The sequence below is a fragment of the Protomyctophum parallelum genome (genome assembly GCF_964188405.1).
Source record: "Protomyctophum parallelum genome assembly, chromosome: 6".
Taxonomy (NCBI): domain Eukaryota; kingdom Metazoa; phylum Chordata; class Actinopteri; order Myctophiformes; family Myctophidae; genus Protomyctophum; species Protomyctophum parallelum.
Window position 1 is genome coordinate 41,426,617 of NC_139701.1, and position 25,521 is coordinate 41,452,137.

The following is a 25,521-nucleotide window of genomic DNA, read 5'->3' on the forward strand; positions in this document are numbered from 1 at the left end:
GACATATGGACGCTCACATGACAGTACAGCAGCAAAAGGCCCCGGAAAACCACAGCACATATTTTCCATTGCTGCGCAGGATGCAACATGTAGCTCATGGGTTAAACAGTATGTGTTTCACTGTTGTGGTTAACGGAGATGTTTCGGTACCATTATAAACCGCCTCTTCTCTTGCTGCACAGAGGTACTTGCTTGTTCCAAGACTCAGAAAGTTCAGATCAAGCACACAGACATGTAACAATGCACTTGGCAAGTCGTCCTATCTCTTCTTCACTCAAACATCTCCATCCGTAAACGCGATAAAACACAAACTATGAATTATAATATATAATTAAATGTGTATATTATAAGCACGTGGAAATATCAAACTGGTTTCTGAGTGATCAATCAAGGAGTATGTTGAAGTATTTCATGTGTACTCATTGAAGCAGATGAAATAAAATAAACTGTATTGTTTTGGGAGGACATCGGGAGCTGTGTGTTCTCCTCCACATAATATGTGGAGGAGAACACACAGCTCCCGATGACACATATATTATATGTGTCATGTCCTACTGGTGAAACTGACACTGCAGGTTCACTGTAGCCTTTTCACAGCACTATACAGCGGCAGGAGACGACTGCACCGTCCAGCCCACCTCTTCTCACAGTGCAGCCTCCTCTTCTTCACAACACCAGTAGGAGGAGACTGTCCGTCAGTATCTCTGTCATAAGAGACAGACAGACAGACTGCCAGTCAGACAGACAGTACCTCTGTCATAACATCAGTCAGTCAGTCAGTCAGTCAGTCAGTCAGTCAGTCAGTGAGTGATGAGTGAGTGAGCAGAAACACAGAATGGACTTAACATCACTACTTCTAGTCTGTGAGTACAAACACTCTGTAAAAACTATTGTATTCTCTTATCTCATGTTATGTGTCAGTCTATTAAATACTTCCTTCAAGCTTTCTGATGATGACTGGTCCTCATGGGGACAAGTTGACAGATTTGCCCACTATACTAAGATGCTCTTTCACCGCCAGGGCTTTGATTAATAGTTTAGGGTTGGAATTAGGCTTAATGAGTGAGACACTTTGCCAATTGTATACATAGTGTGGACAAAATACCCTTTGTATTCTGTGTAGTTCATGTTCTAATGTGGTAGTTAATGCTGTCACACAGTAGCTACATAGAGTATAATTACTGTAGATATGGTAGTAACGGCTGTGATATATTCTAGTTAGTGAGGAAGTATAAGACCCAGCCTGGCCTATGAGCCATATGGCCAGCCCTATAGAGCAATAATCATTACAATGTCCATATGTGAAAGAACATATTTCAAAAGAACAAAATAAGGTTGTTACCGGTATGTATTATGGGAAATCAAAATCAGTTTGGAAATATTTTTTATTCATTTAGCCAAGCAGTTGCCCATTATTTTCATGTATGTATTTCTTTGTTTGTTTATTCATTCATTCCTTTGGATGTGGTGTTATAATTAAATTAAGTAATGTTGATATGGCACACCGACTATCAAGGCAATAAAGCATGGCACTTCATGCTGAACTCTGGCCTACTGTACAGTATATAGGGTCAAGAAAGAGCCTAATATCTCCTGTTTCTGAGGCGGCTTGATGGAGGCCTATACAAGTGCATCCGACAGCCATAATCAGTGTTGTTTTCGTCGACTAAAACTATGACGAAAAATTAAAAAATTTTCACTGAAGAAAACTAAATGGAAAGTAAATGAAAACTAAGCTATGATGACTAAAATTGAGACTAAATATACTGACAATTTCGTCAACAAATAAAAACTAGACTAAAATGTTACAGGAAGGGACTAATGGACAAGAGATCCAGTATACGTCATTTTACACTTGGTTGCATGCTGAAAATGGCAGATCTATAAGCTCACAACGTTGTGAGCTTATAGATCTGCTAAACAGTCATTACGACGGCATCAAGGCCTGCCAAAATGTTAGTTTTTAAACATTAAACTTTTTTTAAAAATTTTTTAAACATTTTAGTCAACTAAATCAACTGCATTTTTTTTGCTCAAAGCGCTTTACAATGGTTCATTCATTCATACATTTAGTCGACTAAAATCTTATGGTATTTAGTCGACTAAAACTGGACTAACGGTAAAACATTCCAGGTGACTAAAATGTATTCAACGGACTATGACAAAAACTAAAATCTAAATTTGCTGCCAAAATCAACACTGGCCATGAAGCACAAGTTCACCCCCTGGACATGACACAGCAGGGAGCCATTGGGTCCCATTGTTATAGTCTTTGGTGTGACCCGGCCTGGTAAAAGGGTAGTAAAAGTGTCCCATTTCTCGTGTCTAACGGAGTTGACACCAATCATACTAATGGAGTGCATATACATATCACATTTTAGAAAGTGTTATACCTATAAAAAGCAAGGCTTTTGCACACCTACAGCCAGGCAACAGGTGCGTAGGAGAGGGTATGGTGCCCCAAAAATGAAAAAGGAACAAACACCCGCACACTGTCTTCAAATGCAGTGACCAACTTTTATTTCAGGGTTTACAGCAACGTTATCAAAGATAGCCTGATGAAGGCCGCCTGCATAGGCCGAAACGTTGCTGTATCCCTGAAATATAAGTTGGTCACTGCATTTGAAGACAGTGTGCGGGTGTTTGTTCCTTTTTCAGAAAGTCCTTAAACATCAAGGAAATCACCGGTATTATACAATGTAAAATGCTAATAACAATAACAGTCCCACACTGGGAATCAAAAACAAATATAATATCACAATATAGGGAATATTTTGACCTAACCTGTACAAAAATGGATAAGAACATCTGCTAAATGCCTAGGTTGTGAATAATTCTGCTTCATTTGACTGCATTGAGCAAAAAAACTTAGCCTATCATATGGTTTACATTGCCCTCTAGTGGATAAACAGATCAATGGCCAAAGTGCCTCATGCCCAGCAGAATCAGAATCAGCATATTGACAGTTAACGCCATAGCAGCAACATATAATCAATACATAATTAACAAGAAAGGTAAGTACTCATTACATTAACATGCACTTAAAGAGTTTGTCCACATTATTTCACCCCACAATGACTACTACACTCACTGTACACACCCTAGAAACCTTTATCGAAGAGAACATGGACAAACCAGAAACGCAAATGAATACAGTACACAGTACTACAGACACAGCATTTGTGCCTCTCATAACTTACACACTGGTAGAACACGCTGGTAGTAAGCTGTGAAAACAGTGGCACCAGAACCACGTTGCTGGGCAAGAATAGACTATAACTTAAACTTACCCACTGATCCGTGTTACCATTATAGCTTGCCCCACTCAGGGGCAAGCTATAATGGTAACAGTTGTCACGGGAATTATATTAGATGTGCAAACATATATACTCTCTCTCACCCTCACCCTCTCTCTCTCTCTCTCTCTCTCTCTCTCTCTCTAGTGGTTTATTCCATGGTGAGTGTCTCAGCAGAAGTTCCAAACAGCGGTGATGTCATGAGAGGTATGAGTCTGTTTGTCTTCTACTGACCAAGATCAAGGAACCTAAACAATCTTCCGCCGTAGTCTGAAAACCCACCTCTTCGACTCCATCATGGCCTGTAGCACTTGCCGTAGCACTTGCCCTAGCCCCGACGACCTTACAGGTGTATGCAAAGGCCCAACTTATGTAACTTGGATAGCATTTTATGTAGACATAGCAATTTATGTAGATATCATGGCACTATAAAGTATACACGCATAGTTTCATAATAGATATTCCACTGTTACGTTCTTAGCTTACGTATGATTCATGATAAAATCTACTTTTTTATGTAGGCCTTAGATGTGATGTATTTCCATGCTTTTTGTTCTTGCGTAATGTAAGTCGCTCTGCATTAAGAGCGTCTGCTAAATGCCTACATTGTAACAAGACATATATTGTTTTTATTCTTCGTCTCATGTACTGTATGTCCCACAGCCTCTCTCAGGCTCAGTCCCGACAGATCCCAGTTCTTCATGTTCCAGTCGGTCTTCCTGAGCTGTGAGGACAGACAGCCTGACTCCACTGTGTGGAGACTGAAGAGGACCAGCATCGACAACGTCACCTCAGAGTGTGGCGATCTCAGCTGGGGGAGGATGAACGACACAGGATGCACTGTCCGGTCCATGCTGCCCTTACTAGACACTGGGCTTTACTGGTGTGAGTCTTCAGAGGGAAAGAGTACCACTGCTAATGTCACTGTGACTGGTACGTTCAGCAAGGCTGCTACTTTGTTCAGTTTGCATTTTTATTCAGTAGCCTATGTCCGTTAAAGAGTCTTTAAGACAAGATAAGACTTTTATTGATCGTGCTGGGGAAATCCAGTCACAAAGGGCAACACAGCAGTTAGTATACAGTTACAGGACAAGTAAGTAGGCCTAATGAAAGAAACTCTAAGACATACAGTACCAGGACGAAATATCTCTGTTGTCGGGGAGAAACCACCTAACCCCAAAATGTCATTATTTTTGAAAAAAAAGGGGAAAAAAAGATTCAGGAAATGAGGAAAACCGTATATTTTTAAAACAATGCAATACTGCCTCATCATTTTTAACGAACACATAGACAAAGGGAGGTTCAATAGCAATGATTTATGAAGAAGAAGAAAACCTCAACAATGGAGTTAGGGGGTATCCTCCCGGCAGCGACAGCAACAACATTATACAATACTATACACCCTCAACAGTACTTCATAACACAGGATAAACAAATTACAAAATAATGCACAATAAGCATGTAAACTATGTCCATAGTCTACTCTACTGACCTCTTGTCATGTCTAAGCAATGTTTTTTGTCTATTAATTAAATGAGCCTATAGTGACCGTTGTGTGCTTACTCACAGATCTTCAGTCAGTTCAAAGCCAGCGGCACAAAGCACTGTCTAACTATTTTGGTTGTCCCATTGGAGAAGATCATTTACAATAATTTAGGCATTTAGCAGACGCTCTTAATCCAGAGCGATTTACAGTAAGCAAGAACAAAAAAGCATGGCAATACATTACATAGCCTACATAACAAGTAGTTATCACGAAACATGCGTAAGCTAAGAACGTAACAGTGGAATATCTATATAATGAAACTGAACATGGCCTACTATAAAGTGCTATGTCTACATAAAATGCTATTCTAGCGCTGTCTACATAACATGCTATAAGTCTGTATAAAAATGCTATCTAAGTCTACATAAAGTGCTCTCTAGGTTACATAAGTTGAGCCGTGAATTCATCATCATCATTAACGACGCTTCTTAATTCGTCGTTGTCCAGATGGAGCTGTGATCCTGGTGAGCCCTGTACTTCCTGTGTTGGAAGGAAGTGACGTCACTCTGCACTGCTGGTACAGAAACAAGCCGACTGATGAACCGTCCTCTGGCCGCCCAGCTGATTTCTATAAAGACGGATCCCTCATCAGGGCCGAGTCTACAGGACAGATGACCATCCACAGTGTTTACACGTCTGATGAAGGACTCTACAAGTGTCACATCTCTGGCCTCGGAGAGTCACCACGGAGCTGGATGGATGTGACGGGTGAGATATAGAGCAAAAGTGCTACCACATACCCAGGAGGGATGGAATGTTTAAATATGTTATCCACTAATCTCTCTCCCAGTGGTCCCCAAACTCTTTTGGCTCAGGGTACCTCTGTAAAAAAAAAATACATATATGTAAATCTTTCCCCTAAGATACGACTAGACCTATGTCATGAGGAAAACACGAGATAATGATTTAAAATATCTTTATACTTGACATTCAACCACTTGAATCCCTATTCTGGGGGGGGGGGGGGGGGACATTCACCAAAAATGTGATTTAACACATTATCATTAGATTAAATGTAACATTAATACTAGTAATTAGCTGAAATATATCAATGTTCGGATTTTAACCTGCGGGCAGCATTAAGCAATGGTGGGGGCCTGCATGTGCCCCCCCCCAGTTGCCCATAATGTTGTGGATGATTTGGTTGCATTCACAACAGTAGGAGAAAACTTCCGCACACCTAGAAATCAGGCGTATATGCACAGGTGCGTAGGCCAGAGGACATCAATGAAAGCAACAGAATACACCCGCACACTGTGTATCTGCTCGGTACATGAGTATTTTCTTATTTAAAGAAGCAACGGGACCTTCTTCAGGCATAACACATCATTTTGACAGAGTTACTTATATGCAAACATTTGAAAAGGAATCAACCAATCACAATAGACAGTCTGATTAGAGAAGGAGGTACAGCTTGTGGTGATCATCGATTTTCTGACATCATTTAAAGGCACAAGGGCCCCAAAAGACTTTCACATAATTCCAGTTACATTCTAAAAACATTCTAGAAATCATGTAAAGACAAATTGAGTCAACAACAACAAAGTCAACAATAAGACGCAAGTTGCATTCACAGCACTAATAGGCACTAATTAGCAAAACACAGCATCAAACCCTGAGCTTCAGCAGTTCACTGAATGTCTGAGTAACCAACAGACATAAGGGGCTGTATTTTGCGTGTCTTAAGTACCAGGTCTTATTACCTAACTTGAGTAAACTAAAGACCTGGAGGCGTATTCTGAGTGGCCAAAGAGCATTGATCACGCCTCCAGGTCTTTAGTTTACTCAAGTTAGGTAATAAGACCTGGTACTTAAGACACGCAAAATACAGCCCATGAGTCATATCAGCAGCTCATACTTCTGATCATGGTCTAAACCTCAGATCAAATGCTTGGCTACGTTGTGTGTGTGTGTGTGTGTGTGTGTGTGTGTGTGTGTGTGTGTGTGTGTGTGTGTGTGTGTGTGTGTGTGTGTGTGTGTGTGTGTGTGTGTGTGTGTGTGTGTGTGTGTGTGTGTGTGTGTGTGTGTGTGTGTGTGTGTGTGTGTGTGTGTGTGTGTGTGTGTGTGTGTGTGTGTGTGTGTGTGTGTGTGTGTGTGTGTGTGTGTGTGTGTGTGTGTGTGTGTGTGTGTGTGTGTGTGTGTGTGTGTGTGTGTGGTACCAGCATTCAAATCCGAGGGGGGTAAAAAAACGTCTGGCCTTATGTCTGGCCTATATATTTATTATTTCTGTTTATTTCTTGCAGGCCTACATTGTGTATTTGCCCTGCGACTTTGGTGATTTGTTGTAGATAGAGGTGTATCATGGACTGTTTTATTTGCTGTTCTGTAATGTGATGTACAATGTAGTATTTGAAGTGTAATTTTATTTCTGCCTATAGGTCAGTTCCCACTTGTTAAACTGGTTAAATAAACCCATTGACCCATATAATCACACAGTCAGTGTTGCCCAGTAGTACTACACCATTTCATCCACCAGGGGGAGTTCCTCATTGACAGTAATGTTAATCTTAGGTTAGAATGTGTTAACATTGTCTGGCTTTGTTGACAAGGGGAAGTATCATGTTTAATTTAAACATTTCATGTTAAAGCACAAGTGTTTGCATAGTGAACTATTGATTATACAACCTTATTTTCTTCTTCAAATTTGTATGATATCTCCGATACAAAGGTCCCTATGGTTTGAGTCAATTATTCTGAAGATCATTATTTCATATTTCATAATTTACAATTTACAAAGACACAATTGCAAAGACACAAATAGTCGTCCATTTGTACCTGGGCAATATGTGAAGGCGCAAATTCTGCGATTCTGCGTCATAATCGTCATCATCATGTCATTATGATGTGAATGAGTTGAACTATTGAACTATACACAATGAGCAAACAAATTGTGTGACCCAGACATGCCAGCATTTGGTTTGCCAAAACATCGAGACCTCCACAACACCGCAATGGTGATTCGTTTGTTCCATTTAGTGTAGCAGAGCCAACACGCACAACAGCAGCAGTGCAGCACCCTGACTATGGTTGACCAGAATGGAACTAAACCTGAATCAGTATCATATCATTACATTATTCACAAAGTAAGGAAATTATCCAATTCCATGTCATTGGGTCGTGGGTGAAGAAAATCAAAATTATAATTTTTGGCCTTAACCTAAAATGGAAGCTTAAAATAGACTTTCCTCATGTTTATAAGAATATTATCAATTTGCTTGAGTTCTTTAGTATTAAACGCAATGACACTATTGCGTTTTTTACAAAATATAATCCATAATGGAGCCATGAATGAATCAAGTGATTCCCTGAAGAAGGTCGAAACGTTGGATAATAATAAATATACAGCATCGTGGCTACGAGTGTGCAGCCTTTTTCTCTTTTTTACTTATTTACTGCCTTAGGCCAGCACCTCACCAACACTGATGTGCGCGCTTTCCTGTTTTGTCTACCTGCATCAAGTGATTTGACAGCAGTGTATTTGAGTGTAAGTCTTGAAAAGACAAAGGTGGCCTTTGGTATATATATGATATACCCTGAAGAAGGCAGTACTGCCGAAACGTTGGTTTTTATTCTCTGCGTCCTATTCCAATAAAGTATCGGCACTTTGGCTATATAGGAGTGTCTGCGGGGCCACCTTTGTCTTTTCAAGACTTCTAAATTGTTCTACCGTGGACCGGCACCACTACTAAGACCGGTGTGCGTTTAGTGTATTTGAGTACATCATTTTATAATTCATTATAACCTCTCTTTGCCAGCGGTGTCTGGATCAGTGGAGCACACTTCTCCTCCTCCTCCTCCTCCTCCTGTGGGTCTGAGGTTTCCACATGTAGTGGGTGTGATTGTGGGAGCTGTCGCTGTGATTCTGCTACTGACCATCCTCCTGGTGCTGCTGTGTCGATACAGAACATCTAAAGGTGAGATGTTGCTACTGACCATCCTCCTGGTGCTGCTGTGTCGATACAGAACATCTAAAGGTGAGATGTTGCTACTGACCATCCTCCTGGTGCTGCTGTGTCGATACAGAACATCTAAAGGTGAGATGTTGCTACTGACCATCCTCCTGGTGCTGCTGTGTCGATACAGAACATCTAAAGGTGAGATGTTGCTACTGACCATCCTCCTGGTGCTGCTGTGTCGATACAGAACATCTAAAGGTGAGATGTTGCTGCTATTAGATCAGTGGTTTTCAACCAGCGGTCCTTGAGGGGGTTCCAGGTGGTCCCCTGCATGCAGCTATAAATGATGGAGAGTTGGTAAACCAAATGGACAATTATAGATCTTTAAAGGGTAAGACCACTTTTTGTGAGGTTTGGGTTGTGTAGTTACCTTGCCATGATGTAACTCCAAATGTGGACAAGAAATAAAAAATTATTGCTCCAGTGATTAGAAATGTATAATAAATAAAAGAAAAACCTCCTCATTGACTCAATTTCTAATCACTGGCGCAATAATTATTGATTTCTTGTCCACAACCCAAACCTAAAAAAAGTGGTCTTACCCTTTAACTCTTGAGAGTGTTAAATGAAACCAAATGGACCTGTATACGGGTCCATTTGGTTTCATTTTACACTCTCAAGAGTTGCATTAATGTTAAACATTACTTAATTTACAAGAAGTCTACACAATTAGAGAATGTGGTAGAATTGATATTTTGGTCAACGTTTGCCAACAGTATGGAATTGTGTGTCAATGTCACGATAACAGAATATTCTTTCGTTTAGTGTATGAGAGGCTAAATATCATCAAACGGCGGTCCGTACGTTGCTCAAATGGTGAAAAGAAAATGGGCCTTGATATGTAAAAGTTTGAAAAACCCACTACATTAGATGGATGGATTATATCTGATAATCTGAACAACTCTCCATAAAAGATAGTACCATGGTGATATAACAATGTCAAGGACTAAAGATTTATACAACTTACTGAATGTGGACTTTATCTTCATCTTTTCTTTTTTCTTAACAGATCCATGCTGTGTCGGGTAAGCATTGTATACAGTATATACATGATAAGTAACTAAGAACATCTACTAAGGACCACTTCACCACTTTTCAACCTATCATCATAATTGGTCCTCAGTCCCCACTAATGTTCATGATAAAATAGCACCATTGTTTTCTACTCAGTCTGTGTCTCACGGAGGGCTGTGTGCAGTTCAGAAACCACCAGTGACATCATCGATGGGGAATCCAAGCTAATAGATAAGAAACTGCAGGCTAATTCTACTCCCGAAAAGTTGCAATGCGAAAATGGAAGCCATCGTTCTCACGATAATACAAATCTAAATATATCTATTCAAAAATGGTGGTATTTAACATGAACATTAGTGAGGACCAATTATATGAAGATAGGTTGAAAAGTGGTGAAGTGGTCCTTTATGTACTGTACCTAAGTACAATTTTCAATACTTTTACTTGTAGGCCTACTCCTCACACCACCCATGTAATCTCAGAGGCAAATATTGTACATTTGAATCCACTACAATTATTTAAAAACTTTAGTTACTAGTTACTTTGTAGATTTTGATCATTATTGCAAAAGAAACATACATTACCCACTTCAGCCCTATATACATTTCGACCATTTGTATGGTCAATCTACAAGAACACACACTCAGCATTGTGAGCTTATAGATCGGCTATTTTCTAAAGATTTGTATACATTTGAAAACTTGAAATGGGACATTCTGCATAATGAGTACTTTTAGTGGTACTTTTGACGCCACGACTTTTGCACTTTTTATACTTATGCCTCACTCACACCTTCGCAACAGACTGATGTATGCTTGTTGTATACAAAGGGTGTGATACATATCTTGCCCCAATGCATTTCCAATGGGAGTCACATGGTTTGACACAACATTTGTGTTGTATGGGGGGGAGGGGGGGCAGTCGAAACACAGCCGAAAGCCATTCAACAGCTTGTAGTCCAAAATGTTGTATCAATTAAACCATGTGATTTCCATTGGAAATGCATTGGGGCGGCCATGACACTTACATCTTGCTTACATCTAGCATGCATAAATGTTGTATGCTACATCGAAAGGTGTGAGTGAGGCCTTTGTACACAACAAGCATACATCAGTCTGTTGCGACGGTGTGAGTGAGGCCCAAGTATTTTGAATACCGGACTTTTACTTGTACTTATTGATAAGCAATATTGATACTTTTACTTAAATAAAACATGTGAATACCCTTTCGACTACTACATGGCTTTAGATTCCATACTGTATATAGTTTTTCATTTATTTTTATCTATGTATTTATTTTTACAGACCCGTTCAGCCTCAGGGAACCAATCAGGGCTCAGCTGGACACCAGCAGACCAATCAAAGCAGGTCTTCTGATGACACGTACTGCCCACTCCGACACGGTCAGTCTTTGAACCAATCATGTTGCTTATTAAGAACACGTCTCAAAGGTTTCAATTAATGGAGTTTAATTTAAAACATTAGCTGGAAATAAGTGCATCAAGTCCATCACCGTATCCATGTTTGAAATTAAATTAAAAATAAACAATTTGTCCACTTAGGCAAGGCGAGCGTCTATGAAGTACTGACTCGATCTCATCACGTTCCAAATGGTACAGTGTAGCCTATATACTGTTTACATATTATTCTCAGTGGTGGAAAAAGTACTCAATTGTTTTACTTAAGTAAAAGTAGCCCACCAATACTGCAATGTAGAAGTACTTTGTTACAGGTAAAAGTACGGAATTGAAAATGTACTTAAAGTACTAAACGTTAAAGTACTCATATTGCAGAATGTTCCATTTCACAAGTTCAAACTGTGTACAAAATCTATTGAAAATAGCAGATCTACAAGCTCACAATGCGTATGATATTGATGACGTATCATATTTTGGGGACATGATGTGTTGAGTAAATTGCCAGTAAACAGATATATCTCTGCTGTCGGGAAGACACCTCTTAACTCCAAATTGTTCATTCTTAAGGAAATGAAAATTATACATTTTTCAGGAAATTAAGAAAACCATATATTTTCAAAACAAAGCAATAGGCTACTGCCTCATCAACGTTGGTGTTGTGAGTTTATATATTGTCAATGACTTGCATGAGAGGGGAAGTAATAAGAAGTTTTGTCCAAAGCGTTTTTTCTACTACTTTCCATTGGTTCAATATTTTTTAAATAACACACAGACGTAAAGGGTGTTCAATTGCACTGATTTATGCAAAAAAACCCTCAAAAATGGAGTTAGGAGGTTTCCTCCCGACAGCAAGGATATGATACTGTACGTGTAACTCACGTGTGTTGGCCCACATTCTGCAAAGCTTCTAATCATCTTTCAACTCGTGTTTCAGTCACAGAATTGCCAAAACCTCAACGCGATGCAGTTTATGCAAATGTCAGGAATCAGCAAAGAGTCAAGAGAAGATGAAGTGGAGGTAATGCTGTGTCTATTCCGCAGTCTGCTGTCACCCAGGCGGACGCGACCTCGCCCTTTAGGGCGATGTCGCTTCCCAGTGGGACATGCGTCGAGGACCTCCCTAGGGAGGCGCCCGAGTGGCATCCTAACCAGATGCCACTGTTTTCATTGTCATTATTTCTAGCTGACTGATGTTTGTGCAATGCATACTGCAGATGTAGCCTACATGATGTTTGCCAACTTGATGTTTTCATAGTACTTGATGTATTACATTTCCAATGTGTGGATGAGACTTTCCCTTTTACCTGATTGGTGGTGACATGTTGCATCGTTGTTTATTACCTACAGTAGCAACAGGTGTGAATCTCCACATCCTGTGACTGTTTGTATGAATATAGGGTCCGTTATCCATGTCACTGCTGACACTGCCCAACAGTGTGCAAGCTGCTTCTTTCTCTTTCGTAGCGTCTTGTATTTTGAGCTTGGCATCTGCTTCATTTGGGTTTGAATGTGTGTGGTTTGGTTTTCCTCATCAACGTAGTCACTCATCCACGGTTTCGAGTGCTGCAGAACCAGTCGCTCGAAGATCTTGGCGCTCAGCCTCAGTCATATCTGGGTTAAAGCGCGCCTAGTAGGCGGCGCCTACTGTATCCATTAATTTGCACGCACGCTTGCCTTTATTGCTAAATACAATTCATTGCTAAATACAATTCATTGGACCGCAAATATAATAGCAATACAGTGCATGCATGTGAAAGCTGAATGGTTGAAGTCTAATTTATATTGCACTGTAAGTAAAATAAAAAATGTTTATAATGTGATGCATTTATGTGACTTTGTTATGATCCGTATGAAAGGAGGTGCAGTTGGCCCTGAGGTGCCATATACCTTCTATTATAAGCCTCATCATAGGGTCAGATTATCAGCCTGTCTGCAGGTCTATAGGATTACAGCAAGGTGCCTAGAGTATAGCCTACTGCATTAAAGTATGAAATATGAAATTAAGTATCAAACATTAGAGCTGTAATGGGATGGAACTCATTGCCTAATTGCATAATGTAATACAAACAAATGAAATTCACCTTTAAGAAAAAGTTAAAGGAACACCGTATGCAAACAAGCCTGTATAGAGGCACAATGTTTAATGTGTTGTATGTGCTTTTGGTTTAGTTTCAACTCTACTACTTTTATTACATGTTTCTGTTTTTATTTAGATCATAGTCATTGTAAAGTCGATGTAATTGATGTTTTTGTTAAAATGGAACACTAGCTTTTGTATGGCCAAAGCTAAATGGGGATTGGGGATCCTAAAAGACGATGAAAGAAACAATGCATGTGCTTTGTACAATAAACTGCAACTTATAAATGTGAAGATACCGTGTAGTATAACATATACTGTATGTTACAGTAGTTTGTTTACTGTTAAGTGAGATAACAATGTTGCGCATTAAGCTCTTTGGACCCCCCCGTGGACATTCGGTAGGTGGTTTGAAGACACCACTTTTGGTGTAACACCATGCAATGGTCAATGGGCTCTTGGTTCAACTGTTTTGTTTCATAATGTCATACGACACAGTATTTCATGGGGGGAAAGCAAGTTGAGAGCCTTTAATTATACACAAAGATGAGATGCAGGCCTGTATCTTGATTTGAATAATCAGAACACAATCATAAGGTCAATGGTAAACAACACAATACCAATAAGGTTTAATTAAAAACTGCCATAACTATTATACTATATAGTTCTTCCACAGTACATAGGGTTTAATTAAGGCTTGGCCTGTTGTAGCGCCACCATGAGGCTGATTAGAAAACTGTCAAGTGGCATTACTTCAAAAGCCTAGTGGGAATATGCATGCACAGTTTCACCACAATCGGACGCTGCGTTGAGTAGCCAATGAGGGTGGATTATGATAAATCAAACAAACCCGTCTTGATCACATGACTATGGAGAGCATGTGTACCGATTTGCGTGAAATTTGGATATAATCTGAAGGAGTAATATTAGAAAATGTGTTTTACATATGTCGGCCTCCTGGTGGCGCTATAAAGAGCAGATGTGAAAAATTTCAGGCAAAGGTTTTTCCTTGGCCTCTAGGGAGTTGGCATACAAACTAGTTATCCACAGATCCGTGCAGTTAGGTAAAAACACCTTTCGGCCAGTTATAGCGCCACCATGAGGCTGAGTTGAATTGGCATTTCTTCCTCTGCTTAGTGGGAATGTCACGGAAAACAAGGTTCAAGGTTGTTTATTAGTGTCCCCAAAGGGCAAAAAACACATATACATACATCAATCAAACCAAACTTATTGCTGCTAGTCGTAAGCGGGGGGGGGGGGCTTGGGCCAGGCACAAAAAAGCTCTCCTCCTACGCATACCATCGAAAGGGATGAGCTGCGCGGGGGGAGGAAAAAAAGAGAACCTAGCTGGAGCAGGGGGAGTGGTAGGGGGCGAACACGATGTGTTCATGATTTGTGGCATTTTGTTTGAAACCGAGCACTCCTGCGAACCTTTGGAAGCCAATCTTAGCCAATCAGGATGGAGTCTGAGAAATCTGAAAGACCCGTTTTGTTGAATGGCTCTAGAGAGACTGTGTTCCAATTTGCGTGATGTTTGGACAAAATCTGTAGGTGTACTGTCCAAAAACTTGTTTTGCACAAAGCGGCCTCCTGGTGGCGCTCTGGCCGTTCTGGAACTATTTGGGCAGAGGTTCATCGTTGCCATCCAGGGAGTGTGTGTGCAAAATTTGGCATCGACCGGGTTAACGGTGCCGGAGATTAGCGGTTCACAGACGGACGGATGGAGTGCAAAACATACTGGTGGAGACAATAATAGGTCTTCACTAATAATCATGATAAAATGGCAGTATGGCACAATTTCTTTCTACTCAGTCTGTGTCTCATACGAGGGTTGTGGGCAGTTCAGAAACCCGTCCACCAGTGACATCATCGTTGGGGAATCCAAGCTAATAGAAACTGCAGGCTTTCTAAGTTTCTAGTCCTGAAAAGTTGCAATGCGAAAATGGAAGCCATCGTTCTCACGATAATACAAATCTAAACATTTTTGTAAAACAATCTTGTCTAACAATGTCACAGGTGGACGGGTTTCTGAACTACCCACTGGCACTGCCCTCCTATGAGACACAGACTGGGTAGGGAAAACAATGGTGCCAGTTCATTATGATTATTAGTGAGGACCCATTATAATGAAGATTATTGAAAAGTGGTGAAGTGGTCCTTTAAATAGTCAGATTATGTACTTTTGATATGTTTGCTGCTACACACAGCAACAGGTCCCTGATTCAGTTTCCAGAAGAAGGAAACAATCTCACAATAGCCTCCTCAACTCAATCATTAAATGCATATGTGACATGTGACATTTCTTGCGGCATTGATTGACTCAGCACTAGGGTGTTGCTCCAAGTGACCACATGGGGGAGCAAAAGATTGTGCATGTCCAGTTGGTCGCTTGTGCTTGACAAAGAGTTAAAGATGGTGTGGGAGCTATTAAGTATTTTTTGCTAATTCAGTATTTTTCAATATAACGATTTAATGCATTTATTATTTAGTTTATTTTAGCTTGGTCATTATTTCAGTTTGTTAGTTGGCAGCTATATGCTTTTATTTTGGAGGTGATGGGCAGTTTTGGGGAACAGCTTGAGGTTACTAAATTAATGAGCACACACAGTCAGTCAGCAGAGCACCAGGAGGGCATATGGATTTTTACCAGCAGGTCAGCGATGAACCTGAACACTTTCCATCTTTTGCTATATGTCTGGACCGAAAAGCTGAAAATAAACACCACTAAACTTCACTGCCTGTCTGGTCAATGGTCTCATTCCTACCTCTGAGTAAGATTCGCTACCTGGTGCCCGTAGTAGTGGTTTTCTAAGTTTTATTGTTGGTGTAAATTAGCCACTACAGATGGAGTGCCGTGATTTTTTGCCACCCTAAAACATGATCATCAGACTAATCACCTTTGAATCAGTTGGATTTCACCAACCTTTAAAAGATACGTATTTAGAGAAAAGCAGGACAAAAGTGAGTATGAATTGCTACTGTATAACGCAAATATATATATATTTTTCTTCTTTGGTCCATCACACTTTCTCCTGAGACGTGAGTGGAGTAGATGTTTCAGCCTCCAGAATGTGAAGCTTGACCTCAGCAGAGACTCCATTCTTAGGACTGGATCCTCCATTCATAAGTTTGGGGTATCTACGCATACAGTAGACCAGGAGAAAAGGTAGACAGGAGAGGAGAGGAGAGGAGAGGAGAGGAGAGGAGAGGAGAGGAGAGGAGAGGAGAGGAGAGGAGAGGACGAGCATGAGGACGGGGGGGGGGGCAGAGGGAGAAAGGAACAGAGATGATGAACAGAAAACAGAATACAATCCATAATCCATTTAGTTACCAGTGGTTTTCAACTGTATTCATATCATGGTCCACCATTTGATGAGATTTAGCCTCGCAGACTCAAAAAACCTCCAGCTGGAACCCGTAAGGGTCGATTTGGTTTCATTTTACACTCTCAAGAGTTAGAGATATTAGAGTTAGAGTTTACCAACTCTCCATCATTTAGCTGGGGGGACCACCTGGAACCTCCTCAAGGACCACTGGTTGAAAACCACTGCTTTTACTACAATGTGCCGATGCATTGATGCATGTGGGAAAAAAAAGTGTTGAAATGAATACAAACTGTACCCGTCGTTAGCAGATGATTTTGGGAAGAAACCTTTAGCAAACTCCAGAAGGCGTTGTTCCATCTTGATCATGATCACGATCATGATCGAGGCGACGCCAATGGCGACGCCAATGACGACGACAATGACGTTAACACCACCAGCTGGTGGACCAGCTGGAGGAACCTCTAGAGAGACAGAACGAAAGACGAAGAGAAGATGATGAACAGAGAGTCCTCCTATACATGATTTATACAACTCAATAATCAATAGCTTTTTATAGATCTGTGATTTCTACCAATCAATTATATGACGCACGGTTACGCGTTTTCACAGTTTTGTTTCAAGTTTAGTGTTGCAGAAGGACGTGCAGCTGGGAGGCGAGTAGAGTACATGTTCGATTAATTACCGTCATCTGGCTTGTCCCCAATCCTGGGCACGACCTCAGAGACATCATCAGCAGACATGGACACTATGGACAGAGAGACGGGTGGGGGATTCGTCTTGAATCGTACAAGAATTCAACCTTTTTGCTGATCTCTCTCTCTCTCCCTCTCCCCCCCATATCTCTCTCTCTCTCTCTCTTTTCCCTTCATTGTCAACTGGCGTTTACAAAACAAACATTGAACTAAAGACAAACTAAATTACCGGTAACCCATTCTGACCCGAGATCAGATTCTAAAAATGTCTTCTACATCCTGACAGTTTTCTGAAAAAGCTATGTTTCTATGTCAGTCGTTCTTCGGGTTTTCAAAAATAGCAGACCTACAAGCGCGAGTGGCGCGCTACGAGCTTGTAGGTCTGATCTCTGATTATTTGCAGGGTCATATCTGCCGATACCGACCGATTCCAATATTATACAGAGGACCACAATGGAAACAAGGCATGGCCCCAAAGCCCGTTAATAAATAAAGTATTCAATCAATCGATAAATATGTTGTTTTCACTACTGAATGACTTCTGAATGAGACGAGTACACAAATTAAATGTAGAATTTAGCCTTTGACGGTCACATTATTATTCGCGTCATCAATATCGGTGAAAATAATCGGCATCATTTTGAGTCCGATCCTATACCGAATTACCGATATGTTATTTTTATGGCCGATATTATTGATTCCGATATTCTACAGATTATATCCTGCATCTCTCTCTTGCGCTCTCTCACTCTACACACACACACACACACACACACACACACAAACACACACACACGCACACTTATGTTTACAATATAAACATGCTTTTATCGATCATAATTGAATGCCACAGACGAAAAACTGTTTAAGTCCACACTATTGATCCATAATGTATAAATGATAGATAAGGGTTCAGGACAACGAGGCCTTTTCGTGGAGGGGTCAGAATGAAATTTGGACTTAGACAGTTTTTCGTCTGTGGTACTCAATTTATCAGTAAATGTATTGCCTTACCAACAAAGACTTGAACAGTGCATTTCTTATTGATTTCAGGAATGTAGCATGTGTAGATTCCTTCATCAGAGTGTGTCACTCTGGAGAGTTTGAGGGACACGTTGCCTTTCTTTAATTCATCCATGAAGAGGGAAGTTCTTCCCTCGTAGAGAGGATTCTTCGCATTGTTAACTGCTTTCCCGTCCCTCTGGAAGTGTACGTATTGGTCCGGTGGTAGGTCCGGTCTGGACCACTCCACAGCCAGGTCAGTAGCATCGATGTTGGGTTCAATGCCACATTGTAGAACAGCATCGCCTCCAAGAGCTACCAGACATGTCCCTGATAAAGATAAAGATGAGATGAGTTGAGATAAGACTAGAAAAGTGTGCCCCATCGAAGCACAGGTCTCCGCCAGAACGTGTTGCCTACCCAGGGACACTGGCAAGGGGTGAAAACAGATAAAATACTAGATAAAGTGCCCCTCGGGGCACAGGTCTCCACCAGGGCAGGTCAGGTGGTGGCCTCCTGGTGGCGCTATAATAGGACAATGTGAAAAGGGTGCCATTTCTTCTTACGCCTTGGATGGCAATTGGATGACTTGAGGTATTTTGATCCAAAAATGTGTTTTGCAAAAATCCACCTGTTGGTGGCGCTATAACAGGCCAATGTAAAAAGGGTGGGATATATTCCTCAGCCTAGTAGGGAAGTCTGTGAAATATTTCACGTAAATTGCATGCTGCGTTCATGATTTTTGTGAAAAACAGGCCAATCCTGCAAACTTTGAAAGGAAATGTTAGCCAATTTTGATGGAATATGAAATATTGGACAGATCCGTCTTGAACACATGACTATAGAGATAGTGTGTAACGATTTGTGGGAGTTTTGGACAGAATCTGGAGGAGTAATATATCCAATTTGTTCAAAAGTCGGCCTCCTGATGTTTGTGTGTTTTGTGTGTTTACTTGCTTACATGTAATGTAATGTAATGAAGAAATTTATGAACGAAAAAGACATGTAAAAATAAAGTTTACAAAAAAAAAAAAAGTCGGCCTCCTGGTGGCGCTATAACAGGCTGTTCTGGAAAATCTGGGGCAGAGGTTCATCGTTGGCGTCGACCGGGTTAACGGTGCTGGAGAATGGAGATTAGCTGTACACAGACGGACGGACAGACATGTGCACACGGACACTCGGACAGAGTGCAAAACATACTCTCTCCCCATGCCTTCGGCCTGGTGGAGACAATAAGGTAGAGATACCGGTATGCCAAAATAAGGTAAGATGAGCTAAAATAAGATAATGATAATAATAATAATGATCACCACAGGGACATAACATCAATAGCAGATGTATAAAAAACAATAAAATAAAAATACAATAAACTGAGACATGAATGTGTATTTGCCTGTGCATTTTGCTGAATAATGAATAACTTATTTTAAAAACAGGCTCATGCATGGGTCTGGGTGGGCTGAAATTTGTATTTAGACCCAATAGGGCCTTTCATGTAACCATTTCGACATCCTATGTAACATACTTTCAAATAATATTCACATACTTGACACATATTTACTAGCTAATAATTACTGAATGTAGCCAATACATTTATATTTTTGAAGATTGGCTAAATAGTAAATTGATAGTAAATTGATATAGCACTTTACATAGATTCATACACCGATGGCAGAGGAAACCATGCACCAAACCTTCACATCAGGAGCAATTTAGGGTTCAGAGTCTTGCTCAAGGACACTTTGACACTAACTCTGTTTATTCCTACTAACAACAACATTACATATTTACGGCAGTAGTGCTGACTGAGAGTTTGCACACCTGCTTATGTAATGTTCAGAAATATCATGTACAGCTCTACTTTCACATGCATTTAACCTTTTTTCTATATATCTTTCCCTTTGCTCTCACTCTATCCTCTCTCTTCTCACGGAATACTAAAGAAATTATTGAGCGCACATGGAAAAAGAAGAAAGAAATCACCCCATGCTTCACTGCAAATTGTGATGTGACGAATAAAACTGATTCTTCCACAAATATGCACCGTGCTATTAATTTACCTCCATTGTTACAGAGCAGATTCAGACCTAAAATTAGAAGGAAGCTTGAGGAATGTCTCTTATCGTAGATCTCAAGTAGGTATATCATCTTCATATCTAAAGAAAGAAAGAAAGAAAGAAAGAAAGAAACTTAGTGTATCTGTAAACAAGAACATATTACGTAGATGTCAAGTATGACTGAGTAAAATGGTGTGGCTGTACATGAGCCATGTGTGCACTGCAGTGTATGAGGATCAACAAGCCCCCCCCCCCCCCCCTGCCTCCATATAGTGGCGTTAAAAAACATATAGCACCCTCTGACCCGTCATTCGTCCAAGGTCATGCCCACACTTTGTCACAGGTGAGCATAAAGAAGAAAGGAAGGGCAGGCCTCCTTACTGGAAGATATACTGTACCTCCCACATACCTACGGGTTCTCATGGGACTATTTTCACAGTCAAAAAGAAACTTAGTGCATCTGTTACGTCACATGAGCAACATTCGTGTAGCCTACATGGAGAGTCAGACTACCACACAAGCAACAGGATCTCACTAGCCCCCAGACTGAACTGGTCTGAACTGGTCTGACAGCACAGATGCACTTTGATGCCCGAGGCCGGATCTGGGAACGCCTTGCCGGAGCCTGACCTAATGTTTCTGAAAACCTTCAAATTTGGATTATTATTATTATTATTTTTTAAATGCTACATGTATAGCAATAGTTGATTAGACACAGGGCGCGCGCCGGCATCAAAGGTATACCAGGTGTCAATGGGTTAAGAGGCGGTGTAGGCTGTTCTTTCAGACTCAGGTCTTTTGGTGTGTGCAACACAATGCTGCAGATGCTGTTAAACCAGTCTGTAATGGCTAGTGCCCTCTTCTTTGCAATTGCCTGCCGGGGTGTCAACAGCAACGGCGACTGCTCGTAATTAATTTACGACCCATATTATTCAGACAAACAGACTTAACAAGCTGGTGAAGAAAGCGCTCTCCAGCATCTGTGCTACTGGGCAGTGTTGAGGAGGTGGCGGAGCTGGGAGAAAGCTCGACGCTACCCGGGCGGCATCATTTAGCTGATTTCTGACATATGAATGTGAGTGTAAGATATTATTCTTCCGGTTTGAGGGAAAGGAAGTTCCAGATTGATGGTTATCTGTCCTGATGACTACAACACAATGACTACAACATGACGTAGCGATATCGTCTGCTCCCGAGCGGATCACACGACAATCACACGAGGTGGAAAGCCTGGTGATGTGAGGTTAAAGAACCACAATGGTCTCTCATGTGTTCTCATTATTACAACATGATGTCAGGCTTGTACATTAGCTAATCATGCTGACTATATGATCATGATAATATTTCCACATAAAACAAAAATCTAAGTGAGCTAGTATGCGCCATAATATAGTTGATTTGCTCCTGGTCCGTCATGAGCTGACCTTTTTTTTAACCCTACACCATCCAAACCCCCCAGGAACGCGGCCAGGGGGCCGGGCCAGTTCCGACGAGCCGCCCTGCGTCCGAAACAGTTTAGAAATGACAGTTACCGTGTGGGGGTCCCTCTACTGTACCCTCTACTGTACTGTCACTGTACTGGCACACCCAAAAGAATCATATTATACAGTTAATATGTGCGTGTGTGTTAGGTTGCGCACAGGTGGTGAAAAACCATGCTGTTTTTGTGCTCAGACCCACCCAGCCACCCACACACATAGCTCCGTATAAGGCACTCAAAAAGTAATGTGGTTGGGGAGGAGAGGATGAGGTGAAAGCTGGAAGCCATCCAGACAAACCCATCATGATCAGTCAACACTGCACACGACGATAAGCGAGCAACATGCCGGAGCAGCACTGTGAGCAACTGACTCACAGTGGCCAGTCATGGCGGTGCATCTGGCATGATCAGCCTAGCTTGTGGCGGCCATTAGGCTGTTTTGATTGATTGATTGATTGAAATACAGTTTGCAGAATTACAGTACATTTCAACCACAAACTCAATACAAAGACTGTTAACTGTGAGTGGACGACCCAATTAAGCATTACACTTGTTTACAAGAGGGTCCACCATGTATAACACGCTTAGTGACTTCTCACTTAGTATTTGTACACTGTCAGCGCTAAGCGTCAGAGATAACTCTATGGGAGCAGTGGTGATAGTGCTGGCGATGCACTGAACGCACACGTTCATTTAATGGGCACGCAAACGCAAAGAGTGTTAGTGTTACGTGCACGCAAATCACGTGCACGCACGCGGCACGCTCCTGCATGGGGCCTTTTGTTTTGGTGTAGTGCCAGGGCCCTCGGAGGGGTTGATTGATTCGGCACTGCAACCATTCCAGACAACAAAACGTCAATCATTATGTACGCATTGCAAATTATAGTCATGCAGCCTGATTAGAATGTCAACAAACAGCACACAATTTGTGCCTTTTCAAATACACTTCCCCCACAAAATAGACTACTGGAGAGCTTGGGTCTTATGGATATTTGTATTGCAAATTGCAGGGCAGCGTTCTCAAACTAAGATGCATCATGCAATGGTGTAACAGCAGTGCATCAACATAATTATGCTATGGCTGCATGCAACTGCAAGCCTGCAACATATGTTCGGTCAATCAAACTTAATTTTAAAGAAAGGAGGCTTAAAGGACAACTTTAGTTTTTTTCAACCAAGGTTCATGTTTTAGTTTGTTATTAGATAAATTAAAAGATGAGTGTTAATCTTTTTTCATTTGCTGCTTTCTTTCGTTTTAGGGATTTTAGCTGTTTTTGACAGGGGGGCGGGGGCATTCGAGCATGGGGCTAAATATGCATTTTTTAACACAATTTTATGGTGATTTCTCTTTTTATGGTTTACTATAGTCCTAATAAACGCCAGGAAATTACATCTGGCCACAGAAGATCACATGATCTACTGAATGTGAAGGTAGCCTACTGGGGGAAGGCTTACAGTATAGGCTACTGTGTGTATAGGTATGGCTCAATATGTCAGTTTGTCACATTCAATAGATCCCGTGATCTTTTGTGGCCAGATGTAATTTCCTGGCGTTTATTAGGACTATAGTAAACCATAAAAAAAAATCACCATAAAATTGTGTTAAAAAATACATATTTAGCCCCATGCTCGAATGCCCCCACCCCCCTGTCAAAAACTGCTAAAATCCCTAAAACGAAAGAAAGCAGCAAATGAAAGAAAATGAACACTCACCTTTTAGTTTCTCTAATGACAACCTAAAACATGAACCTTGGTTGAAAAAAACTAAAGTTGCTTATCATTCAGTAGCCTAATAGTTTGGCAGGTCCGCGGTGCACTGTGGCGTGCATGCATGAGTGCATCACAGGAGCAGGACAACAACAAAAGGCAACGGCATTAAGCAAGCTAATCAAAAAATTACATCTTTTGAAGGCAGCAGTTAATGTCATGTCATTGGTTCTACCGCCCGCCCAATCAGATCAGAGACAGCTGGGCAGCGCGTGACAAACAAAAACAACAGCCTCTGCAAATGTATAATGTTGTTCGAATGTTTTCTGATCGGTTTAAGCCAAGGTGAAACATGAAAAATATGATAAATGTCTATGCAACCACTGAAAACAGCTATATTATTTTAATTTAAAAAAACACACAGGGTCCAACTTAGCTCTGGTCCACTCCATAGCCTTCTACTGCTTCGTTTACTGCAGGGCAGAATCGAAGCAGTAGAAGGCTATGGACCAGAGCTAGGTCCAACTGCCAAAACAACAGTATAGCAATATTGCATTTGCAATACCCTCCATTGACTCCCTACTCATCCAAATTGCGTTTGTGATCTGCTTATTAAACGACGTTAAACTCACCAACATTGCAGCTGTGGGCCACGCTTGAATTATCCTCTTTCAATCTGCAGAGCTTGTTTTTCATAAAAATCCACCGTATACATGTTATGCGCTACTTTCTGTCAATAAATTCTGTGCATGTGATTATTTTTCTAAGTGTTGCAGTTTGGAAGCACTTGTTTTCCTTAAAAAAGGAGGAAAACTTTATTAAAGCAATAACATGTTTCGACCTATACAGGGTCTTCATCAGGGCTGACGGTCTCATGCAGTGTCTTACCTGCTGCAGTGTTGAAGTCCTGATGTAGGTCTGGAGAGACAGAGGAAGTATAAAGACAGGCTATGAAGTTTAATCACCAATAAGGACCGCTGCGGTCCGCAGCTCACGGTCTGCTTGTCCTTTTATACAGTATAGCTACACAGTCTGCAATGCCTTCAGTAGGGGGAGCCAGAGACACATCTCTCTCGGCCATTCACAAGAAGTCAGACCATTTCTTGTAAATGCTCCGGTTGGATGGTTCACAAAGTGGGGTCCGTGGACCTCCAGGCGGTCCTTGAGTGGGCACCAGGGGGGTCCCCATGCAAAAACAAGTTAATAGGCTATATCATCTCAAATCGGTTTAGCCACGTACTCTATTTAGCTGATCTGCAAGGATCTACAAGGTCACAACGCATGACACAACAGCTTGTAGATCAGCTTTTTAAGGGACCAAGCAGTCCCATATTGTGACCACCACCAGTGACCACCACTTCACCACTTCTCAACATCTCTTCAAATGATTGGTCCACTCCTCACTAATGATCATGATAAAATAGCACAATTTGTTTCTATTCTGTGTCTCATAGGAGGGCTGTGGGCAGTCCACCAGTGACATCCTCGATGGGGAATCCAAGCTATAATAGAAACGGCAGCCAGGCTTTCTATTCCTGAAAAGTTGCAACGCGAACATGGAAGCCATCGTTCTCACGATAATAAGCATTGAAAGCTGCCTACCCCCTTATATAGGCTACTCTAAGCCTACCCCTAACGATGATGTCACTGGTGGGTGGACCACTACTGGACCGTTTCCTGAACTGCCCACAGCCCTCCTATGAGACACAGGCTGAATAGAAAAAGAATCTTGGTATTTTATTATGAACATTAGTGTAGTCACAGTGTGGACCAATTATATGAAGAAGATAGGTTGAAGTCCCGAAGGTGGAGGTGGGGATAAATAATTCGGAGGGTATACTATATAACACCTGATTCGTTTTCTAACATAAATAGGCCTATAATATAAGAATAGATCAATAGATGAAGCATATTGGATCGAATAGCCTGCAGCGACCCAGGCAGCTAGGTA

General features: G+C 41.1%; 2 protein-coding genes across 3 annotated transcripts in view; one reads left to right on the plus strand and one right to left on the minus strand.

Moving 5' to 3' along the window:
• The window catches only part of LOC310860670 (uncharacterized protein), a 53,243-nt gene extending 28,665 nt beyond the window's left edge, over nt 1–24,578 (minus strand). The window contains exons 1-6 of one of the 2 annotated variants that reach the window (XM_083767747.1): nt 24,459–24,578; nt 20,387–20,482; nt 18,339–18,656; nt 17,315–17,377; nt 16,928–17,093; nt 14,561–16,444 (exon numbers count right to left, since the gene is read on the minus strand). In XM_083767747.1, the coding sequence (XP_083623873.1) occupies nt 16,327–16,444; nt 16,928–17,093; nt 17,315–17,377; nt 18,339–18,656; nt 20,387–20,480 (759 nt within the window). In that variant the 5' untranslated portion in view covers nt 20,481–20,482; nt 24,459–24,578 and the 3' untranslated portion in view covers nt 14,561–16,326. Of the gene's footprint in view, nt 1–14,560; nt 16,445–16,927; nt 17,094–17,314; nt 17,378–18,338; nt 18,657–20,386; nt 20,483–24,458 lie in introns of those variants that run through there. The other variant, XM_083767748.1, reaches the window with a different exon arrangement.
• On the plus strand, nt 3,998–12,285 carry LOC310860824 (uncharacterized protein; the record flags this gene model as incomplete). The annotated part of the gene is made up of 6 exons (XM_083768014.1): nt 3,998–4,229; nt 5,290–5,550; nt 8,598–8,756; nt 9,808–9,823; nt 11,117–11,214; nt 12,164–12,285. 6 exons carry the CDS (start codon nt 3,998–4,000, stop codon nt 12,238–12,240), a joined length of 843 nt encoding a protein of 280 aa, XP_083624140.1. The 3' UTR covers nt 12,241–12,285.
• Nucleotides 24,579–25,521: the final 943 nt, after the last annotated feature.